Genomic DNA, 23,096 nt, shown 5'->3' on the forward strand with positions numbered 1-23,096 from the left:
GTGTTTTACAATTCACAGAATTAAAGTACAACGGGATTAATTGTTAGTAATTACTGACTCTCTTTGAGAGTTCAGGTGAAAGTCTCCAATGTTCATCTCCATTTTGCTCATTTTAAGAAAAGGATGGTGAATCCCCAAACGAGGCAGATGTTGCAGGTTTCTGTACATGACATCCTTCACCCCCAGCTGTGAAAACAATGCTGTACCTGTCACTGCTTTTGTACAGAATTAATGAACAGTTTGAAAAACATATCACATCCTCAGGAGTTGATGGACATATTAATAATGTCTTATTTAGTGTTTGCAGAAGCATGACCCAGTTTCATTCACACGTTGCCATCGCAGTTAACTACAGTGAATGCAGCATTTAATGGAGCCAGTGCTGGAAGGTTTCTGTGCACTTACCTGAATGGAAAACCCCTTCTAATGTCAGATGAAACAGCACAACTGGCTAATACTTGCTTCACAATATGTACTGATCACTTCAGGATGCACCAGTCTTTCCAAATGGTCTGAGAAACTTTTCAGGTCAGCAAGCAGCAGCGCCAACCTTGTTGCCACCACCAAGATGGTTGTGTGACTCTCCCTGCTCCCACTCCCTCCCAAACATGCCATGTGGTGTGCAGCAACAGCCTGGGTGTCCCTGGAGCTGCAGGACATTTCTGTGATCTGATGACTCTCACTACAGGAATATTTTCATTTTTTTTTTTCCCCGATGAGCTCTGACATGCAGCTCAGCAGCCATGAGGAGGAGGAGGATGGAGCCTGCAGGCAGGAGAGGAGGCTGGAGGAGAGGAAGGCATCTGCACCTCCTTCATTACATGGTGATGAGCTTTTGGATCACATATCATTAGCAGAGCACCCAAAGCACCCTATTGTGCCACAACACAGTAATTGCTAATGGAGACTATGTATTCTAATGGAGACTAAAAGTGTATATAAAAGATAAATAGATTTGCAATAAATCCTTATTCTAATTCAGTTACTAGAATTAAAATCTAATTTTGTCTCCTTCCTGTTAAGAAAAAGCTGCTTCCCCTCTCCTCAAAGTGAAAAGAATAGTGGTTCAGACCAAAAGCCATGCTGCAATGTATCAAAAAGAATCCGTTTCTAAGAATTTAATATTTTTTTGTAACTTCATCTGGTGTGTTTTTCTTCTTCCTGATCAAATATCTGAAACTTTTGGCAAAAGAAAAAAAGAAATATTAAGTGTTTCTTACTAACATGATGAACAGAAAACCTCTGCATTATAGTTGCATTACGTGCAACTATTTTGGTTGGTCTTTCTTGGAATTTGCTGTGAGTTAAATGATCACTGCTATGAATGCTTGCAGCAAACACAGACTGAGATATCAAAGCAATGGCATGAGTTTTATTTATGGGTACCTTGGTGAATGCTTCTCACTGCTGATCTCCAGCAGCTCAGCCAGCACAGTTGCTGCAGCAGCTGAGGTTTCTCGTGGCAATCACTCAACATGCACAGTCCTGCTCAGCCTGCTGATCGATGAGACACATTTTCCCTGTGCTGCACAGATTCAGGGGCTGCTGCTTGCATAAGTGGGAGAGGAAAAGCCCTGAGCTGACCAGGGTGCAGAGGAGCCTGGCACAACATGAATGAGAACAGGGCAGTAATGAGCTGCAGCCATCAGCCCTGCCTGGGTCCTGCCTGGCAGCCTCCAGCTGAGCCACTCAGCCCCACCAGGGACAGCTGCCACCTCATCCCCACCAGCACCACCATCCTCCCAGCACACCCTGACCTGCCTGCTGCACACAGACACACCTCACCTCTGGGTTTGCCAGAGGCACACCTGGCAATTTGGGGTTTACAGCCACGCTGTGCAGACATGGCAGCTACAATTCTTGGCCTTGTCCTTCCAAGCAGGACAACGTTTGTGCTGTTCCCTCTTTGGCTCCCTCTTAGGTTGTTTGAACAAAACAGAACCTCCTTTCAACTTCCTCAGTTTGATCAGAGTTATTTTTAACAAATTGTTTATTTATAGTAATATACACTTTTATTGTATTCTCTTCAAGAGCAGCTCCAACCATTTCAGAAGTGCTAGCTGAGAAATCCTTACAGAAGATGCTGGAGGGAAGTAAATAGTGATGGTGCCTCTGCAGAACAGGCAGGAAACTGAGGCATGGAGCAGTGAAGGCCTTTGTAAGTCACACAGAACTGGAAATAGCCTTTTGACTGCCCATTCCTCCTCCTCTTCTAGCCTCAAGGTGAGGACTGGTTCCAACCTCCTCCCGTTCTTCTTTTTGGGTGCTTTTGAGCAAATACAGTGTTCATTTTGAATCTAGCCAAGTGTAGCTATTTCAGCAGTGAATTACTTTTCCTTTCCTGTCCCTAACTGTATTTCTTTTGATTGCAGAGAGCTAGACAAGCTCTCCACAGGGCAGACTGGGCAGTGATGCTGGGGGACACTTGGTGTTTGTTCATCACAAAGTAACACAACTCTGAGGTCCCTGTGCAGCTGCCTGTGGGGGTTATTTCTCCACTCAAGCCCATAAATCATGCATATCAACAGGGTTTCTTAGCTCAACCAGTACTGCAATAATGCAGCCATGAGACTGTGAAGCTCTGAGCCAAGCTCTACCCTGCGTGGGCTACTGCAAGCTTTGGGATCTGCACACTGTGTTACACTAAGTGATATACACATGGCCAAAGATAAAAATATTCAAAATTTTCCTTTTCAATGGAAATAGGCAGTTAGTAAAAAAATAAAGGAAGTGTCTATGCAGGTGAGAGACTCTATGGGAAAGGAGGGATGTTCAATGGAAGGTGCATTCCGAACCAGCTTCTCCAGTGAGTTTGGCCCATTGGTTGCCCTGTTGTCCATTAAGTTGCTCTGGGACAGGTTTGGATTGGATATTAGGAAATATTTCTTCATGGAAAAAGTTATCAAGCACTGGAACAGTCTGCTCAGGGAAGTGGTTGAATCACCATCCCTGAAGGTATTTAAGAAACGTTTAGATGTGGCACTTGGAAACATGGTTTAGTGGAGGATTTGGCAGCGCTGGCTTAACAGCTGGACTTGGTTCTAAAGGTCTCTTCCAACCTAAAGAATTCTGCTGTTCTGTGCTCTGTGTAACAGCATTCCAGCAATATCCAGAGGAAACAACACCCAGGAATTGGAATGCAGAGCCTGAAGCAGCAGCTCCAAGCACTTTCTCTTGGCACAAGGTGCTGTGCAGACACAGCTGAGTCCTAGCCCAGGATGGCTGTGTCAGCTCCGAGCTCTGCTGACGCACAGGGCTGGAGCTGGAGCTGGGGCTGCAGGGAGCCACGCTGCTGCAGCTCCCTCAGACCATGCTCCTCAGCCCAGCAACTCCAAACCCCACCATGGAGCCACAGTGCTGCTCCTCCTTCCTCCCGAGCCCAGGGAGTCATGTGCATGGAACAATATGCTGCTGCAGGCCAAGTTTAGATGCACCAATGCTCTTCTAAAGCTGTCTCAGCATGTACTGCAATTGAATTAAGAAGACTTTTCCCTTGAGTACCAACAACTTCGCATTCTGCCCATTTTTTTTTTTTCCAGATGCTTTGAACCAGGAGTTATCTCCAGGCTGATCTAGGTTTACTCAGCTGGACAGAGCACAGTGAAGTTTTTGTTTCAGGAGAAAAAAAACTGGTTAATTAATTTTGTCGTAATGAAATTACAGACTTGGTTCAAATCTTGCTCACACCTCTGTAAGGGCTGAAGGTTGTTGCAGCTGCAGCAGGAATCAGGGGATGTTGGCTAATCCTGGATGCCCACTCCACTGGCTCTGGGTTCAGACTAAAAGGTAACTGAGGCCTGGACCAGAGGCAGCACACTCCAGAGCAGCACTGACAAGGCAGTACAGCAACAGCACTTACTTTTATCCCACATTTTCCTTAACCACAACTACTGAAATGCTGCTTCTTCAAAAGGCTGCATTTCCTAGACCAGCTCTTCTTTATCTTTTGCCCTTTAAAAGAAATTGCTGCAAAGGATTGATTGACTGGATTTGTGAATATAGCTTTTTGCTTATCTACAAACCACTTATACTGTGGGCACTGCTTGCCTATTGCTCATTAGAAACAGATAATTCCTGTTTTCCCCAGACATGGTCCATGGCCCATTACTTTGTCAGATGCAGCAGACATCCCATCTTTAATCAGTATTGTAGACTGCATCTCATGAACCTGGTAGCATAAGCCCTGGTAGCACTTGGCAGATGTGAACCATAATCTGCAGATGAGAATTGATTATTTTGTATGCACCAGCCTTCAGGAAAGTTTCTTACAGCAGCTGCTGAAATGATAGTATCTCCTAGAAGATTATCAATGGCAGAGGCAGGTTTCTTGGTTCTACTTTGTTTATCTCTGTGTGAACAAGGGAACAAATTCTCTGAAGCACGGGCTGAGATCTTATCAGCCAGAATGCAAAGGCAGTGCCGCTTCCCTGGCACGTTTTTTGAGCTGCCCCCACCCAAAGCTCTGAGTGAAAAGTACTGGCCGTGCCTGCGTTGCAAATATTTTAAAGCATAACTGTTAGGTAAATAGCCAATTTTTCAGTTCAATGGCTGATGCAAGCAGTGGAAAAAATAGTTTGGGGATGACCTGAAACAGAGTTTTTACAGTTTCTATTGAAAAATGGAGTTCCCATGACTTCTTATTGTACTGCTTTTTTTGAAGTTAAACTGAATGTTTTCACTAAATACTTTTTGAGTTACTTAGATACTAGAATAACCTTTTTATTGGTCAGCTTTAAACAGCCTAATGTTGCATGAGTGGTACAAGAAATCCCTGCCTGACTTTCAATGAACAGCATGTGTGTTCCCCCTCCCACATGGCCAGAATACAATGACCCAGCTCCTTTGTCACAGCCCCATGACAACTCCACAGCAATGCCCTGCTTCCTCTTAGACTCCTGCACCTTCTGCCTGTGATTCTTTTCTTTCTGATATCCTCAGATCCCTCACTAGTACTACAGGACTCCCTTCATGCCCCAGACATTTCCAAACTGCCATGCTTCCCACATGCCCAAATGTCTCTTAGAGCCTCTTTGCTGCAGGACTTGTCTTCACTTTCTTACACTTCTAAGTGTGTATAAATATATATTTATATACAGACACACATGTGCAACGTGTTCCATGTACCCTACCTACTTTATTTAGCATGGCAGATGATCCAGAAAAGGCAGGAAGGGTGGAATTTCTGACATGAGATTCATGCTGGCTTGGTTAACCAAGTGCTACTAAGGGCTGAATCTCTTTCCTGGCTTTCCCTCAGTGGAATCACATGCTAGTTTCTTAAATTTGTACATTAATCTTCAAAACACTTCTGGGAGTTTTAAATTCTTATGATGTTAGAGTTTGTTAAATTTTGTTGAAATTGGACAATGGGTTTAAAGTTTATTAGAGAAGGGGATTGATAAACAAGTGGGCAGATAAGCAGTGTAATTGCATGAGGAAATTATTCTGATGGGGAAATTAGGAATTTTTGCTTTCAGATATCAAAATGAAATATATTAACATAAAAAAAAAATCCAACCAAAGCAAAGCTTAAATTCAAGGGCCATCCATTAAAAGGCTTCCTGAAACACTACTGCTCGTTGAAATTGCAGTTTGTTAAAAAAGGATCCATTCTAGGGTTTATGTTGGTTTAAGATCTAGCTGGTGCATATCATGCTGAAAGGAACCACAGTGAAATTGCTGAAACTAAAGTCAAATTTCTGAATGTATTGACTGCTATTGCAAAAGTCCTTCTGTCACTAGAGAATGGCAGACAAAGGAAAATCATAACCACTGGAGATTAAATTTCTTGGAAACTTGGAGCAAGAAATGTCATGTGCTAGGTCAATTCCCTTGACTAATTCAATAGAATTCCGGGTGGACTGGGAATGCCAAGAGACTGCTGTACTTTTCAAGGCAGGCCCATGCCCAGGAAAGCTGACCTTTGGCTCTCCCACAAAGCCCTGCCCAAAGTGCAGCAGCTCTCTCCTGACATATTTACATGGCACCCGTGGCCATCACTTGCCCAGTTTTCAAGGACAGCTCTGTCAGGAGCACACCATGACCATTGCTCAGAAGAGACCTCACTTTTTGAGGGTGTCACATCCACTACTGACAACCTGGTGTTCAGAGACTTGAGAGGCATGTCCAGGTAAATTCCTTTTCTGGCAGTAGGTAGTAGCTAAAGGTAGCAGACCAAGGATGAAGGTGTCCAAAGTTGCCTTTGTTTGCATTTCTGAGTCCCCTCAGTTGGAATGTTTGCTAGCACAGGGTTAAGATACATGTATTTTTTTTGTTATTGCATTAGTCCACTCTCAGCTGCACAGAAAAAACTTTTCTTACATACTTCAGCATCATTCTCCAGATTCAGTTTTCAGTCAATTTTTGTCAAATATCTGCTGTACTTGAGTCAATGATCCAGAAATGAAAAGAACCAACTACCTCAAACTGTCAAAGCTATCCAGTTCACAAATTCCACTCTTATAAAAAGGCACAAAACATTAAGTGGACTGGACAAGTGATGAATTGCTGCATTCTTTTCCTGTTAAAAAAATGGAATTAGTCAATGCAGTGGGCAATAGCTAAAACATCCCACATACAGTTTTTATATGGTAACATTCGCCTCCTAAAGCAGGCAAAGAAAAACAATATCATTTTTAACACTTTTACTGGCAATGCTTAGAAAGTAATGTTAGATATACATTAAAAAATCCCTTTAACTTCTGGTTTTCATCTGCTTAAATGATGATACAATCTCTTTATTTTCTCCCCTTTAATTATGAAAACATAAATTGAGAAAATTCCTGGCCCTGGGATTATGGAAGTTGAAGATCTTAAATAAAATTGAAATGAACACATTTGCTAAACAAATGGTGCATGCTCTATGAAAAGTGAGGTGAGAAAGACAGTGAAAAACAAGAATAAAGGAGAACCAAGATGGAACTAAGGCACAACCCAGGAAATCTGACAGGAGAAGAAAAGTGAATGTTTAATATTATTTTTAAAATGTCTCATTTCAAAGAAATTTACTTTCTCTCTCCAACTTTTTTGACGGAGTCCTTAATTTACATCAGAAGGCAGCCTAACTATAGGTCTAGACAAACAAAGGCTGATAGCTGTGATTTCAGTGCCATGCAGAGCTTTAGAGAACATTCTGATGAATAATGGGACAGAATGCAATGCAGCTCTAGCTGGGACAGATGGTGCTGAACACACCTGATGGGTATTGGGTGTAGCTCCAGAATATTAAAAAATAATCTAAATAGCCCAGAGTGTGCCATGATGGGACTGGTGTCACCTGCCACCAGGTGCTCACCCATTTTCCTGCCGAGGGAGCTGTGCCTGTGCTGCCCGTGCTCCGAAGGGCCCTGCCCGTTCCAATGCCCCTTGAGCTCTGTGTTCAGGGCTGCTGGGAGCACTCCACAGAGGGTAATCTGGGAAGTGATAAACACAGGAGCTGAGAGGATGGTGCAACTCAAAGCATGTGTGCTCACAGCCACAGGCATAAAGCAAGGATTTGGGTGGAAAGGGAAATAAGACGAAGATGTCGCTAATCCTTTCAGGCCAACCAACCGCACCAGACTCAGACTGCTGGCTGCCTTTTTCCTACTGGACTTCACAGCACCATGAACTTCCTTTCCTAAACTTCTCTTCATATGTCTTCATTCAGTCAGATCTAGTATTTGCCTAAAAATGGGCTCCCTTCCTAAGCAGACATCCTGTGAGAGCCAGAGAACCAAGAAGTGGCCTTCGCATTTCCTCCTTGCACACAGCTCCAGCTCCCCCAGAGGTTCCCAGGCTGTTCTTCCAAAAACAGTTTCCATGGTACAGAGAGCAAGGGTCAGTGTTAGCCTGCCTACAGATGTTTTTGAGACTCTGTTGGGTGAGCACATACCCTGTATATATCTGCAAGCACGTTAACTGCACTAAAAGAAAGGCAATGGATGAGCTCCACTTGGACTTCGGGAAGAAGGTGACACCTTGGCAAATTGTTTGAGACAGGGATCTTATATAGGAATTACTCAGAAGAATGAAATCCTATCAGTTCATGCTGTAATCTTCCATACTTAGCATTTTTATAACATTTTTATACCTGTATTTGTGTCTGAGTAAAATTGTAATGCCTCTAACCTTTGTGAGAACTGCTTGATAGATGAGCAGACACAGGCTTGAATGTCAGCTGCTCACTAGTGTATAAATGATTGATCAGTGTATAAACCTGCTCATCTTCTGGCATCATTGTAAACATACAAATTCTAATCATTTCACAGAGCCTTTTTAGGGGTTTATTTAAGGTAAACTTGTCAGTCCTCTTCAGGAAAAAAGTAGGGCTGATGTTTATAGGGGAAGATTTATTTTACTTAATAACATGTCATCTTTGTCCATACGGGCTAAAGATTAACATCAACAGAGCAGCAGGGAGCATCCATACAAAACTGAGGCACACAAAGCAGGGCAGTCTTGCTCTTCAGACAGCTACTGCCTCTGCTTGAAAGTGCTGAGGCTACACAGCACTGAATAATCAGAGATTTTCAACCATCTTTTTAAAGTCAACAATAGGATTCTGCAGGCTAGCTCTGAAAGGACATAGAAATATCCCCTTAACACTGATACAAATTTTTATTCTCCCAAGCAAACTGCTCCTTAACCATTTGGAATTACTTCTTTCCGTGTTGCTAAATCCAGAATTTCTATTAAGGATGGAAACACTGTTTTTCTGGCTGTTCCTATAAGTACAGTACTTTTTACTTTGCCAGCATGGCTTTTGTACTGAATTTCCAATCAACCCTTGACAATTTTTTCTTCTCCTTAACATTTGAAACACGTTGAATGATTTCTAGCACACTTCCACTTTCTCTAGTAGACCAATATTTGTCTCTGCAGGATATATGATGTCTGATCTTTATTGCTTTATCAGTTTTACTTGCAAGGGGTCAGCCAGATGTTATTGTCAGCTATGATAGTTCTTGAAAGGACATATGGATGTATTTGATACACATCAAACAATAAAACACCTGAAAAAATGTTGTTTTGAATTTCTGTGGTCAAGAATTAGTATAAGTAAGATTCATGACCATTTAAAAATTGTATGAATTGCTCGAATGGATAAAATTTACTCTCACTCTCTACAATTTTTACTGGTTTCACAGGATGAAGCCTGCCCTTCTCCTCTGCAAAATCAGGTCCAAAATGCCCAGTAGGAAAAAATTGAGGATTTTGGTTCAATAATCTACTTAAGAATAAAAAGAGTAGTAAACATTTTGCATAAAATGTGTCCATTTAATTATGCCAGTTGAATTTGGTTTCAGAATGTGCTCTTTCCAAAGTAACCACTAAACAACAGAATTACTGTACTCTGAAAAGATTCCAGACACATCCATTTTAGCAGTCATTTACATAGTACTGCTATTTTTCTCAACTCTTATCTGGTGTGCTCTCACCTTTCACATATATTGCTATGGTAGAAATGTAAAAGTACTACTAAACTGTTGCCTTTGTGCTCAGGAAGCAAGAATGTTTCTCCCTTTACCTGTCATTAGCAATGCTGGTGGGTTTCCTCAGTATTTTAAGATGGCTGTCCACCTCTTAGACCCTACAGTGGGCACTCAGGGTCCCCAGCTGTACCAGACAGTGAGGAGCATCCACACTGCAAAGATCTGCCTTTATGGGCTGAGCTCTCCAAAGGCAGCCAGAAGTTACAAAACCCTGGGAAGAGTAGGAGAGCAAAGCAAAATTACAGGAGGCACAAGGTGTCCTGACCCTGTTAGTTCTGAGAACTGGGTTTTGTGTCTGAATTCAGCACAGATGCAGAAAAGAGAGAAGGTGGCTGCTGTTCTCCTGTGCATCTTTGCATCTCCTAGTGAGGAAGGAGGAGACAGATCTACAACCTCCAGATTTTCTCCAGGTTGCTGGGTGCCAGTGGCAGTGCCCATTTTCTCTCTCAGCTGCTGCAGTGAAGAGACCCAAGGAACTCTTCATGTGTGCTGCCAAAGGGCTCATTCTCCAAGCATGGTCTGACACAAAACACATCAAGGAGTAAGAAACCAGCCCCACGCAGACAGAGAGCAGGGAAATGCCCGCTGAGCTTGAGCCAGAGCCGTGCTGCAGGCAGAAGGGCTGCACCAGAGGGAAGGCTGAGCAGGAGCAGAGGGGCTGGAACTCCTCTGGGCTCAGCAGTAAGAGCCACTCCTGGAGCAGTGTCCAGCTCTGATTCCACATTTTGCACAGTGCTGATAAACTGGAGGGGGCTCAGGACATCCTACAGCCTGCATGGTACTGGGGGGTGGTTGAAATGGCCACATTGACCCTTTCAGCCTCTATCAAACACAAATCCCTACAAGGAGCAGTGGGTGAGGTTTGTTTTCAGTGTGCACAAAGTAGAGAGGAACAATACATGCAGTGATTAGGAGAGAATCAGTTGGGAACATCAGAAAGCAGGAACTGAGGAAAATAGCATATAGGAGCCAGAGTAATGGTCTGTTTTGTGTCAAATGCTGTCACCTGGAAGGGTGCAAGTGCTTGGAGATGAAGGAACATTTTAAGATGAATAACTGTGTGCAATGATGTCCTCATGCCAGCTCATTATCATCCTGAAAATTTTTGGATTTACAAAACTAGGGTTTGAAAGTGATTTGTTAAATCAAATGTGCTGTGGTGGTGTAAATACATTTAGTCAAACAGGATTGCATCTAAACATCTATTTTCAGTTTTACCATGTCTGTTGAGTATATTTCATGGTAAATGCTCTTGAAGTAGTTGCACAGAAATATTTCTGACAACTGGGGTGCTTGCATGCCAAATGTCTGAAGGATTAAACATCATAACAGGGACCACGGGATACGAACAATATAATTAATTTATTTTAAAAATGTAAATTAGAAAAAAATAACTTCCAGATATAAGAGACAGGGAAAACTTTGTTAAAATATCTTTGTATTATAATTTCACTTCTATTAAAATTGTGTATCTTTCTAGCAAATGAAGCCAGGACATACCTACAGCAATCTTAGTGCAATATTTCTCATCAATATCCCATCTCTGTTTCCTCTTTCACTGCTGTTTTCTGGCATTCTATCAATCAAAACTGTACAGACCTATCAAATTCAACAGACAGAGACCTCAGAAGTCAAGAGCACAACTCTAAATTTCAGTTGCAGCAAGCTCAGGCTAAGCAGGGTCATGCTGGAGCCAAGGATCTAAAATATGTGTATGCCCTGGTCTGGTCCTGTCCCAGGGTCAGGGAGGCATCCAGGGAGAGGTCAGTGGGAACAACAAACTGGAGCTCACCAAGCTGGTCATTCAGAAGGAGATGAGGGACTCACCAGAAAGTCCAGATCATCTCTGTAAGTGGTCCAGAAATAACATGAACAGTTTTGAGGTTCTAGACTAAAGCCAGTGACTGGCTGAAAAGATCTATCCTGTTAGCACCAAGCAGGTCAACTTTTATTTTATACTGTAGTAATTTGTACCTGTAACAGAAAGCAGGAAGAGCCAGATATCTCAAATATCTCATTAGATTTGAATGTTTCCTTGAATATAATTTTAGGAAACAGGGCTGTTTGCTTTCCTTTCATTAGAATTTTTTTTTTTTGGTAGCTCCTTTATTCTAAAACTACTGAAAACAGCCTTTAGTTCTGTTGATGCTATGCCCAGAAAGGAGGAGGTTACCTTCAATTATTTTCAGGTGCTTTGCTTGCAGAAAGAAAATAATTCTGGCATTAGGAAACTGCTGGAGAAGGATCACAACAAGTTCACAGTGGAATGAGATATTGCAACTAATGACTTTTTAAATGATGATAAAGATTTCCAAGAAATCCACTGGAACTTGCTGCAAGGAGGAACAATTATAACTCAGTGCTACAGGCTTCCTCTGTGTGTGATGATGACACCTCAGGGCTGGTAGAAACATAAGGACAGCCCAGACAGCTCTTGGAAGTGGTAGGTTGGACTGGACAGCAGAAATGTCCTCTCAATAGCTGTTCCCAGCCACAGTCCAGATTCTTGGCACAAACCTTCATTAGGCTGCATGAACACTTTGTTGAGAAACATTCATGCAAGGGCAGCTGAGTCATGAGCATTCTTTGATGTTCCTCCTACAAATACAGTTCCTGTCAGTAAGGGAGAGGGATGGTGGAGCATCATAACTTTTGTGTGTCACTAGTCCTACCTAGAATGAAAAACGTGTCAGCTACTTCCCTTTTGTATTTCTATATTGTGAAATAGCTCTGATGTTTTTGTCCAGAGTTCAAAACACCGTTTCTAATGCAGCTGCCAGTGATGGCACAGTCAGACTTGTTTCCTTCCAGCTCAGTAAACATGGTCTTACTTGCAAGAGGACATAGGATTCCTTTTAACTTAACAATGCAAATCTGTGCAGGCTCACTATGGACTTGTCTTGACCAGGCTGGAGATTTGTTTGTAGCTTGTAGCAGCACTGCCTAAGGTCTTAATCCCCCATTCCCATGCATCCTGCCCCTCTGCTGCAGTACAGAATTTTTCAGCTAGGCACAGAGCCTGTTCAATGCATTAAGTTACCTATACCATTTAAGAAACATTTCTGAGGCTGCCTAAATTTTTTTGGTGCAAGCTTTTTATAAGACCCCATCCTTTAAGTCCATCATATCATGAGCTCATCCAATGGAAAAAGAATTTCTTTAACTGGGCTGCTGTATGAGAGTCCTTACAGAGGGTAACAGCAAGTGGGATACATCTTCCTGTGAGACAGAAAACAATTCACTGTGTTCTTTCTTCATTAGTCAGTGGGGAACTAGGACTCTTTATTCATGGTCTCCAGCTTCTGTAGTTAAGTAATTAATGTATGTGTTTAGGACTAATTTTATTTTCTCATTATAGAAAGTAGAGCTGGAAAGGAACTCTTGGATCAGCTGATGTATCAATCAGTACTATTGCAAGATTGACCTTTATTTAATAAGATATTTTAATCAGCTTTTGACTTTTAGTCTTGATGTCTCATTTGCCTCCCCTTAAGAGTATCATCATTTAGCATATTGGCAAAGTAGTTCCTTGACAAAATACTTTTATCAGACCCTCATCTTGGAATATGTATTTTAATAACAATTTAACCATAATTTACTTTTTCTAATTCATCTTTCACTGCTGAATCACAAACCAGATATCAACAAAGTCAGTCTCATTCCTTCCCATTTAAAAGACAGAGAAATGTAAAAATCAAATGACAGATCCAGTATGAGAAACAGGAATCAAACTCTGCTTTCTGAATACCACTCCAAAACTTTTATCTTAGTTCCATTCAATACCAGGAGAAAGTAGTTTATTGCATGCATATGCATGTGCTTCCCACGAGCTCATAAAACCAAAACCAGACATTTTCAAAAGGAAAACGTTAAAGTGTCCTCTAAGTTTGTGCCAAAACCCCTTGACTCCTGAACTCACTCTCCCATTTCTTCCCCTCAGTTTCTAGGAAAACCTTCAAAATACTTTGTCATTAGAGACCAGGGCTGGAATCTGAAAACCTCCTACCTAAGGTTTTCAAACCAAGGGGAGCAGAAGATCAGTGTCCTACGCAACATTCTGTAGGATGATGTGGAGAGGGAGCCAAGAATCCTCTGGCTGGTGCTGACAGAATTCCATGCACACTGGGAAATGGAGTGCATGACACTGAGACAGTGCTCAGGAAGGTTCTGGATGTGGTCCAATGACTGCACATATACTCCTTGGATGAAACTCCGTACTGTGGGCACAGATCCTACAGCAGTGCTGTGAATACCTTCATTCTGGTGAGATTTTATTCTGTTTGATGCCAAACACAATAAAATCTCCACATTTATATTTTCTCTTTTCCAATATTGTTTATATAGTAGAAATCACAGGAAATGGTTGATATTATCAAAAGAAGAAAATTTTGGGGGAAAAGTATAAAAAAATCTGTTAGTTTGGCCTCTAGTTGCAGGTTTTTAGATGAAATATGTCTGGTGCTACTTGTCTGCTGTTCTTTTACTCAGAGCTACTTGGGGCTCAATGTGGAGGTGATAACTGAAGGAAAATAGGTTGTAATTGAACAAGGAAATTAACAAGTGGATCTAATTGCAGTGGTGCTATGCTGGATGAGCCACTTACAGTTGAAGCTCAAAGAGAGCATGTGAGCTCTTCACAGCTGTGGCAAAACTTTGTTCTTGGCTGACATGGCAGGGAATCATGGTCTGAAGCTAGAAATGAGGGCCAGGAGTTCCCAGCCTGGAACCTATGACTGTGGGCTTCAAAGAAGAGTCTGATTTTGCCTTTGGAAAGGGAGGTACCTTAATACTTATTTTGAGGCAAGATGATAAACCCTTTAGCATAGTCCCAAGTTCCTCTGTCTATAGCCATCTATCACAGATCCCTCCCCAGTGAGTTTCTCAGATATTTCCCTTCTCAAATGGGAATTCAAGTGGTTGAATTTGCTCTGAGTTCATAATCACCTTAAGACCAAAAAGCCACACACCGAAGCAGCAGGAGTGTGAAGTGGGTGACTCTTGGACACTTTAGAAAAGAAGGAAGGGGGGGACTAGCACCATGGAGAGAAGCACCAGTCTGAAAATGGGAAGAGGCTAAGAGAAGTCTCGCCTTTTGTTTTTGAAAGTATTTTTATCACTGTAATGTACACCCTAACTGAAATGAAAATGAGCATACATTAACTTTTTATGTATCAGGAGGAGCTGGATGTACATAACTTTACAAAAAAGAGACTATGTAATTATACTGGACAGAGAACATAGGTATACAGGTATATATGGTGTTCTGTCTGCATTTGTACTGTTTATTACTACCAGGGCTGCTGGTAATTCTTTTATATGTTGTAGCTATCTGGGAAAACTTAAAATTGGTCTCAATATTCATATAGATATACCTGATTTTGAACAAGTTGGCCTGAATGTTTGTGAGTGCATGCCACGGAAACTACATGCAGGCAAGCAGGGCTTTGCAATTCTGCAGCAGATTGCATGTTCACTGAATCCTGAACTGTTTTCCTTTTGAAGGATGACAGCTGATGAGCATTCTGTCCTGTCATCCCTCCATGGGGCAGGTGAGCTCCTGTCACTCAGCCTCACATACAGCTTTTGCAGAAGGTTTCCTGTTGCAGCAGTGATCCCATGGGAAGGATATTCCTGTATGGAGGGTTCCCTAGCTAAAGGTTGCAAATCTCTGTGCAACACTACTTTTTTTTTTCTTTCTTTTACTGAAAGCTGCTTTATCACCAAGAAACAATATTCCCTTACTTTCTGTCTTTAAGCATGTTTATTTTGCAGTGGCTGCAGCTCAGACATATGGAACCAGCTTTTAACAACCTGGAGGGTAAGGAGGGTGTAAATTGTCAACCAGTTGGCAAGTTCTGGTTCATGGTTACTTGTTTTAAGGGCTTTGACTTCACATTGCAGGAGCAGCTTGGAAAGCTGAGGGTAGAATTGTCTATAGCCATACTCTTATCTTTTTGTTTATATGGGAGGTATGCTAGTGCTATTTGCACAGAGCAGTATTTTCACATCCTGACCATTTCCAAGAGATGCATGGATAGCCTGCATGGGAACTAATGCTGATGAGCAGTTCTCCACTATCTCTTGGTCTGAAAGGGAGCAAGGAGATGTAGTTTATGGGGTAAGTGTCAAAGCACTCATGTGTGTTCAGGGCACAGGGGTACAGACCACTGCCACTGCTGTGTTCTGCTGGGTCTCCTCAGGACTGAGGCTGTGCCTGGTGGCAACACTGCAGGTGAGTAAATGCTGGGGGGCTCGGGGGCATTTAGACTTGCTCTGCTGTTGCTTAGCAGAAGCTTTTTGTGACAAAAATGTCCTTTTTGGAGGCCAAGTTGACTCCTTTTCACTTAATTTGAAATACAGTTTAAAAAGCGGTGATCATTAGGCTTGATTGTGGAGGGAGGAGTGGGGTAGGTCCCTATTTGTTGAGTTGTGGTTTGTTTTGAAGCCAATGGTGTGGTATGTTTCTGTGTTTAATCCAAGGAAATTGAGCTGCTGAATGATTTTTTCTGACATGCTGAGGACCAAATGTTCTGGCAAGGGTTTGTGCCAGCAATGTGAGAGGTGAGGAGGCTCCAGAAGCTGTTTTTTGCTCACAAGGTGCCAAACCAGATGCGTTTCTTTGATACAAGTAGTGTTGGGTACATGAGATCTATATGGTATAGACAAATCAGACATAGTGGTGATGCCAAAAGCACTTGTGGCATAGCTGTGAATGCCCTTCTGATCAGTGTTTTGATTTTCAAATGCAGATGAATATTATCTTTACAGGAAAGGGTCCCAGGGATAGTCCTTGAAGCTGATGCCCTCAGTTTACCTGCAGGACAGATGCACATGTGCAATTGCAAGCAACACAGATTTTCTTTAACTCACAAATTAGTAGGCTCCATGAGGTCTGGAATTGTATGTGATATTCAATTTTCAAGTCCTTTTATCTTTGGGCTGAGTGTGCTGACTGCAATCCAGCAAGCTGGGGCCACTGTACAGGTGTGACAGGTATACAGATAATGGTTCTTCTGCACCAGCACTGAGACCAGCTATTTTCACACAACATTGGCTGCCAAACAGCAATCTAGTGGTGAAAAGCTCCTGATATCTCTGCTATGATTAGAAGCAGCCCACAAAATTACAAAGGTGGTAGATGAGCTGAACACAGAATCTTGCTCTTGGGGACAGTCAGTGAAACTAGCAGGGGATCAATTTGAAACAGATAAAAGAAAGTACTTCTTTAGCAGTCAGTAGTGAGCTTCAGGAAGTTGCTGCCATGCAGTGCTGGAGAAGCTTAGAGTATCAGCAGGTTTAGAAGGGATTAGACAGATTCAGGGACAACAGGCCTATTAAAAAGATAGGGCAGGGACATGCCCTCTGTGGTATCTATCCCATCAGATACTCAGCTGGGATGCTGGGGGAGCACAAGGGGAAGGGGCTACAGAAATATGCCAGGCTTGCACTCACTCACTAAAAAACATCTCTTTCCTGCAAATGTCTGATAGATTACTGGTCAGAGTCATTTTCATGTACTTAATCTAGAAATTAGTTTTATCCCCAAGGCATTGCGTGAGTGCTCAGTTACTACAGCATCCTAGATTCCCATGAGCTGACTCATGAGCTCAAAGCAGCACACTCAAGCAAGAACCAGGATTCCTCTTCATTCCAGGCCCTGATCCTTAGCCCACCAGTTCCTTGCTGTATGGGCAGTCCCACACACAGGTCACTGGCAGCCCCCAGCACTGCCCACTCACTGGGCACTGTGCTAACACATTTGCCATATTGCAGACATTCATATTCCATTGCAAAATCCCAAAGGAACCAAGTGAACAAATCTTGCATGGGGTACAGGAAAAGATGGAGACAGTGAAAATTAAATGCTAATGAAATACTGTACAAGTGAGTAACACAATAACATCCCATCTACTACTCCAAAAGCTAAGGATAATTCATGCATAGATTATTACATCAATTTTGAGCTTTCTCAGATTTTCGGAGGCTGAAATGCAAAATTTCCTCTGCCCCTTGCATTTATTCTTTCCCAGCAACAGAGGAAGTAAGTCAGCATGCCAACTTTTAAACATAACATAAAATGAAATTGAAACTGATTATTTTTTTTAAACAATTGCCCTTGAGGCCCCCAACAATAGTGTTTCTAAAGCAGTCCTACCTTTGTTTTCCAACTTGAGCTCCTCTGCTAGCAAGCTGTCTTGTCTGTTTCCAAGCACAAATGCCAGAAATGAGAGGATCAGGGCATCCAAGATTCCAATAATTGCCAGGATGTATGCCCAGCGGACTGAGCAAGCCCCCAGCGTGTACTTGTCTGTCTTTTCACCACACATCCGTTTTACCTCATCTGAATCCCAGCCATCAGGAAAAATCATACAACCCAGGACGAGACAGGCAGCTTGGAGAAAAGAGAAAAGGAGAACAATGGGATAATGAGACCAAGCTTTCATTTTGATGAGAACCTACAAAGTTATCATTAAAGCATTAGACTTTTTCATCCTGAGCTCCAAAGCTAGGCTACTTGATAAAAACAAGTCACAGAATTACATGCCATGATTAAGTATTTAATATAAAAACCTAAGATGCAACATCAATTGCACACCTTGCTTACAAAGCTGTTACATCCTGGATCCCTGGTCAGGTTTTGCATCAGTACAATCACATTTTCCTTGTGGGACCAATTTCTTCAATGCAATATGAAAGGATCACACAAAACCAGAAGGGAAAATGGTTAATAACCTGAATATTCAAAGGTAACTCTGGGTTACTGTCAAGTTGTCAGGCAAACAACCAGTTTAAAAGAGAGGAAAAAAACTACCATAATTTCTGGCAATCTGCCCTTTTATCCTAACCATAAACACTGGGCTTTCTCGCTATCCACCCAAAGACAGAGCTTGATACATTCCAAGTGTGGCCTCACAGAGGGAAACTCCAGCCCAGCACCTGCCTGGTCTGTCCTGAGCACTGTGGAGCCCTTCACGATGGCACTGCAGTCATGGGAGGGCACACACTGTCCCACCACATCTGTCATTGCAGTGAGAGCAAAGCCCTGGCCCTGCACACAGATCTCCAGCTCCTCCTGTTTGTCCTCCATACTGCAAGCATTGCTCTACAGGCACTTTAGGGAAATATTTGATTGTGTCAGTCTCCCAGCAGGGGTGGAATGGGATCCCCCACACTCCTGTCTGTAATTATGTCTTTGGCTGCTTGTGACTTGAGATGCTCTCTCTTAAGCCTTCTTTTGTTACTGGGTAGTTTCTATAGTTTCTCCTTCCTATATCTTATGTCTGTCAAGCCTGGCTATGTCCCTATTCCTCTTCAAATCCATTTTAAAGCTCTGTCAATGAGTTCTGCTAACTCCTGATATAAAATTCTTTGGGACAGGTGGACCTTATTTGTTGTCAGCAGGCTTGGTGTTGTATAAACTGACCTATGACCAAAAATCTCCAAGTTTTTCTGGTGATGCCTATCTTGAAGCCAGATAGAGTCACCTTCAGCAGGAGAGGATAGCATACAAAAATAAAAGTAGCATAAGAAAATTCTAAAAATAGTGATTATGTTGAATGGGTTCATTCTTCAGTTTTTATTGCATTTAAGAGAGTCAGAAAATCCAAATGCTCTCGGTTACCTCATCAATTACCTCTAGTGACTTGGAAATACCTTTCAGTTACCTGTACTGACTTGGAACCAGGCACATTTCCATTGTTAGCCCCTCTGTCTTAGTATGGCTGATGAGATCCAATGGATCTTAAACCTTCTTTAATAAGTCTTAATATTGTATTGACGAAATATGCTCAAAATTGCAGGTAAATGCGCTAATTGAAAAGAATGCATTATGTGGCTTTCAGCCTTTTAAGTCTTTGTTGAGTCAGACCCTGTTTGGAAATGACAGTTTATACACCAAGTAGCTTGTGCAACCAACAGCTGCTGTCACTGTGGGATTGGTTTCTTGTCGTCGTGACAGGTTTCTTGTCTTTTCTGGACAAGCACAGGCACTATCATTTCACAGACCTCTAATGCCCACAAAATAAAAACAGACTTACACTGGATCAATATGATGAAATACTGGAAGAGGGATGTGTAAAGAGGGTTCAGGAATGGTAGTTTCCTTTTGACAGCTACAAAATTGCAGTAGACAATGTCTTGAAACCATGTCTGCAGAAAATGCCCCCAAGGTGTTTGATGAGTTCCTCCTGAACAGCTAATTTGTGTGAAAATAAAACAGCTTATAATACTTAGGCTTAGAAACATGGGAGATTAGATAAAGACCAGTCTACTGAGAACAGGAAGATTGGACAAATTGTAAATTACATATTGTCTGCCTTAACTCATTTACACAATTACATAAGACCTTTCAAAGGCCTTAGGGAAAAACAGTACAATAATTTATTTTCTTAAGCTGGTTACACACAGTTCCAAAAAGTGGAGCTGCCCTCACATTTAAGAGTCTCCCTCATACTTGCAAAGAACTCCACTCAAACAAAGCAGCAGATCTGCAAACTTCTTGTGTTCACAAAAATGTCCATATTTACCCAGCTAACTGTTGACAAAGTCTCATTTACTATATAACAGCAAATACCAAAGCCAGTTTACTTCTATTAATCATCCTCAATATGTGAGAAAACTTAATGGTCAGCTAATGATCAATAGTTGTGGAATTTTTCTGCTAACTGTGCATGAATAATTAGCAAATACCAACATCTCTGTCGATTTTTTATTACACAGCACATCAGACACATTCTTAGCACTTCCTAAAAGTAATTTAACTTTGTTCTTTTGCACATAGGTAATTAAAAAAATGGACCCTTATCTCAGGAATTCAGTGTACAGCTTCCCAGCTGTGTTCCTCAGATTTCCAATTAACTCATCTTTCCTGAATTCTGTTCCTGCATTCTTTGATATACTTGCTTAAATTTCTGGAGTAACTCTGTTTGTTACAGTTGGACTTCTCTTGGTAATAAGACACATGGGTAAATGGTGTCTGGACTAGATTACTTTGCATAAAGACAGGTATCAAGGAGGGGTTATTATTATTTTCTCTTTTCCCTATACAGTTAAGATGCTTTCTACTAGGGGATTACTAAGTCAACATCCTCAGGTGCAGGAATCATACCTTACCTGTAGAGGGTAACATAAGTAAAATTAGTCAACCTTGAGTCATTTTTTGTTGAGGGAATATTTTGCACTGAATGCCTTTAAGAACACAGACTTGCTCAATAATATAAACAAGTACTGATTCTTTTATCAGCTACAAGATTGAAAAGACAGATATGAAATCCACCTACAGATCTATTTTGCATTGCTATAAAATTTTTACATTTGAATTCTGCTACAGAGGATTAGAAGGCTTTTCTCTAAAAGGAAATTACTTTCAGTTTTATACAAATTTGTGAAATGGAAGTAATTTTATGTAATTTCAGTGAAACTGCTATGAGATGATTTTATAACACTAACATGGCTCCCATGTCTTTGTCCAACTTCCACTGTCTGTAATGGCAATGTGACTGAAATGGAAATGTAACGAAAGCTACTACTGTTCTACTACTAAGTAGTAATGGTGTCTGCATTTGAAAAGTTCTCTGACTAAATAAAAACCCTTAAACCATCAGTTCCTACAGACTCTTTGATCAAGTAAGGAAAAAGTTAAATCTATACTGGTTGGAAGCAGCCTTCTCTGTGTGATCTGGGGACATCAGATCAGCACCACACTCCTGACAGACAGCCCAGCCTAGGACCTCTGCAGCTAACCAAGGGCCCTCATGGTAAGCAGCAGGGGGGAATTGATAAATAACTGAGTAGCATCACTGACACCATTCAGAACCCTTTGGGCAACTGTAGAACTTACAAGAACAACATCCACTTTGTTTTCCCTCTGACTGCTTGAGAAAGCTCCTGGCAGGATTATTATTATCTTTGTAAGGGTGGCCCTGGGTTTCCTCCATTTCTTCCTCTCCTGTGATGACAAGGTGACTCTCTTGTGTTGGAAGGGACTTCAAAGACCATTTAGTTCACCCACCATGTTGCTCAGAGCCCATCCAATCCACCCTTAAACATTTCCAGGGATGGTATCTGTAAGTTCTCTGAGCAACCTCTTCCAGTGCCTCACCACCCAAACAGTTGCTTTCTCCCACATATTGGAGTCTGGTGGAACTTTTAAAACTTTAAAAAAGTGATTAATAAAAGCACTTAAACATGCCTTATATATTTGCTTTTCTTCTCAAACAGTTTTTTTCTCGTGTGAACAGCTAAGAGGAACTGTCACATGGTTTTCCTCTAGGGCTGTGAGTGACAAGACAAATTATTCATGCTAGGAGAGAGAGCCAGGATTTTTACCTCGTGGGATGAAAGGATGCAGATACAACACTTCCAGAGATTGGAAACAGACAGTGAATTGTTGCTGGCACTGACAGACTTGTGACTCTGACCAAGCTAATATTATCACAGACTGTGCTCTGTGCATAAGCTCAAATGGTAATTAGCAAACAAGTAGTTCACTATCCTATGGTTGTGCCAAATACAGTGACAGATTAATATTATATCATTGCATGAAATGAGGTTCTATTTATAAAAAAAGCTGACTGCTATGCAGGAAACCAGTGCTGAGAAATTCCCGCTGGCAGGATTCCTCTCTCATCTTCATTCTTTTCCTGACAACAGACCAAATTTGCTTGCCTGTAGAGTATGAGGATGGCAAGTTTCCCAACAAAAGAGTAAAAAAAAAAAAAATGGAATGGGAATTATGCTGACCATCTCTTTTCTTTCCATGCCCACGCATGCAAGAGTCTTCAAACCTCTCTGGTTCCAAACTGCAAGTGGTTTTTTGTTTCCTTTTTTTTTACCCCCCAAAATGGTATTTACTAAAACAGTGACCCATTAAATCTCCAATAAACTGAATAGAGTTTTTGCCAGCCATGTTGGTGGTTAGGATCAGTCTTTCAGGAGCTTGTAGCTGGAAAAGAAGGAAATGCTGGGTGGAAAGAAGGAAAGTGGTAAAGAAGGAAATGCTGAGTCGAGGTGGCTGAAGACATACTGAAGGTGGCGGAGTGAAACACAATCCTGAGTGAAGACAGAGGCTACACACCCATCAACTGAGATTGATCCAAGTGATGTGGACTGCACTTCTGAGTGGGACAATAATCCTCTGTGTTGATATTTATGTCATGGCTTGGAGGAAATATGCAATGTTGAAGCAAATGCCATGATTCTCTCCATTTACTGATGCCATCCACAGAAATAGTTCTGCTGCATGCAATCAGAGTATTTCTGGAGGAGCCTAGAAGTCCATTTAGAAAAGTTCTTCAACACTGAGTGGGGACCTTAAAATTCTGGTTCAATGTGCGGGCTTCATCACCCAAAAACCTGTGCCTAAGAGAAAGCTCTTGAACTATAGAGAGCTTCCACAATACCTGGAACAGTTCTTGTGCAGTACAAAAAGGCAAATGTCATGTATGACTTCTTACTTGATCCTCTGTTTGAAAGCTGCCATGTACAATGCCCACCTCTGAAAAGGCTCTTCAGAGAGGTGCCAGCTGGATCCCCAAGGAGATGACACAGCCTGTTAGTTTGTGCATAAGCAGACTGATAATTCCTGGTGGTGCTCATAGATGGCTGCGAGCCACATGACTGCTG

The 23,096-nt window shown here is 41.8% G+C and overlaps 1 protein-coding gene across 1 annotated transcript in view; it reads right to left on the reverse strand.

Annotated features, from left to right (window-relative positions):
• The window catches only part of LHFPL3 (LHFPL tetraspan subfamily member 3), a 196,277-nt gene that overhangs the window by 22,340 nt on the left and 150,841 nt on the right, over positions 1–23,096 (reverse strand). The window contains exon 2 of the mRNA XM_059847896.1: positions 17,629–17,865. Within this exon, the coding sequence (XP_059703879.1) occupies positions 17,629–17,865 (237 nt within the window). The remainder of the gene's footprint in view (positions 1–17,628; positions 17,866–23,096) is intronic.

This window comes from Haemorhous mexicanus, chromosome 5 (genome assembly GCF_027477595.1).
Source record: "Haemorhous mexicanus isolate bHaeMex1 chromosome 5, bHaeMex1.pri, whole genome shotgun sequence".
In the NCBI taxonomy this organism is placed as follows: Eukaryota; Metazoa; Chordata; class Aves; order Passeriformes; family Fringillidae; genus Haemorhous; species Haemorhous mexicanus.